Source organism: Theobroma cacao, chromosome 5 (genome assembly GCF_000208745.1).
Source record: "Theobroma cacao cultivar B97-61/B2 chromosome 5, Criollo_cocoa_genome_V2, whole genome shotgun sequence".
Classification (NCBI taxonomy): Eukaryota; Viridiplantae; Streptophyta; class Magnoliopsida; order Malvales; family Malvaceae; genus Theobroma; species Theobroma cacao.
In genome coordinates this window covers 31,295,734-31,296,974 of record NC_030854.1, presented here as the reverse complement: position 1 = coordinate 31,296,974, position 1,241 = coordinate 31,295,734, and the positions used below count along the sequence as shown (strand labels likewise).

Here is a 1,241-nt window from a genome sequence, read left to right as displayed (position 1 = left end):
TCACATATGATGAAAATTTGACTCAACACTTAATATAACGTCAGATCTTAAGTTTAATGAGACAAAATACACCATTTGTAAATCCCAACTTGATGCTCTTTTATTTAGTACAAGCTTCTCGGTGGTCGTGACACTGTGACTACTCATTGCAAAGTTAAAAGGCAAAACAAAGAAAATTCATTTCCATAATGTAATTATGACCATTGAAGTATTAATGTTGGGGTTTTCAATAGGCGTCAGGATTTGCCAGGAGGTAGGCTTCAACGGCCTTGAATATTCCCAGGGCCTTTCCTTTGCCGGCCTTGATACCCTCTTCCTTAATCTCAAAGTCACCGATGGTGTAATATTTACTAGTGGTTTTGCATATGGATCCCCCAGCTGGAGATGGCTCCAATTTGGTCTTGTAAGTGATTTTCTCAAGTGTGTTCATCAAAGCATCACCTTCGATCACACTGTAGCTGTACACAAAATTACCTTTGTCCAGTGCCTCTACCTTCTCTATCATGTAATTGAATTGGCTTCCTGCAAGTGCAGACATTAAGGAAAATAAAGACTATAGTTATTACTTCTTTGGACAATAACCATTTTTTTTCACAAATAAAAGGATATCCTTAGTAATGATTCACAGTATTTAATTTCTAAAAGGATACTTCCGCGGTTTAGAACTTGAAATCTTATATTTTGAAAATCCCGGTTTCCAATGTTGAGATAAATCACTAACCTTCTCCAAAAGTAACCTTCTTGATGCTTCCAGGCTCACCATTGCCTTCGATGTACTCAACATTCTTAAAAGCCTGAGGAACAATCTTTGGGATGAGCTTGTCACCGTCAAGGATACAAGCCTTAAACATCTTGGCTGGTGGGATTGCGGTAACAACCTCAGATTCATAAGTGAAAACACCCATGATTACTGACAGTAGTGGAAATGATCAAATGAAGAGTGAGAATTGATTGATTTAGTTAGCAAAGGAGACTTTTGATTTGTGTAGATTTGAAACTAAAATTGCAGTATTTATAGAATCGGTTTGAATGATTATAGCTTTTGTAGATATAGGCCTGTGGAATCTTTGGTGATTTTGGATGGTTCCATGCATTTTGACGATGTAATCAATGGATTTTAACTAAACTTTCAATTGATTCTGGTCTTTGCACCCATCTTACAATCTTTTCAATATAAAACAAACAAGCTTATCTCAAAGCAACAAATTTGTGGATTTTGGAAACTACATTATGGGAAGAAG

The 1,241-nt window shown here is 36.3% G+C and overlaps 1 protein-coding gene across 1 annotated transcript; it reads right to left on the bottom strand.

Annotated features, from left to right (window-relative positions):
- LOC108662123 (major allergen Pru av 1-like) lies at window positions 227-910 on the bottom strand. Its single transcript, XM_018121273.1, has 2 exons — window positions 722-910; window positions 227-522 (listed from the first exon to the last, which is right to left on the bottom strand). The coding sequence occupies exons 1-2, from the start codon at window positions 903-905 to the stop codon at window positions 227-229; spliced, it is 480 nt and encodes a 159-aa protein (XP_017976762.1). The 5' UTR covers window positions 906-910.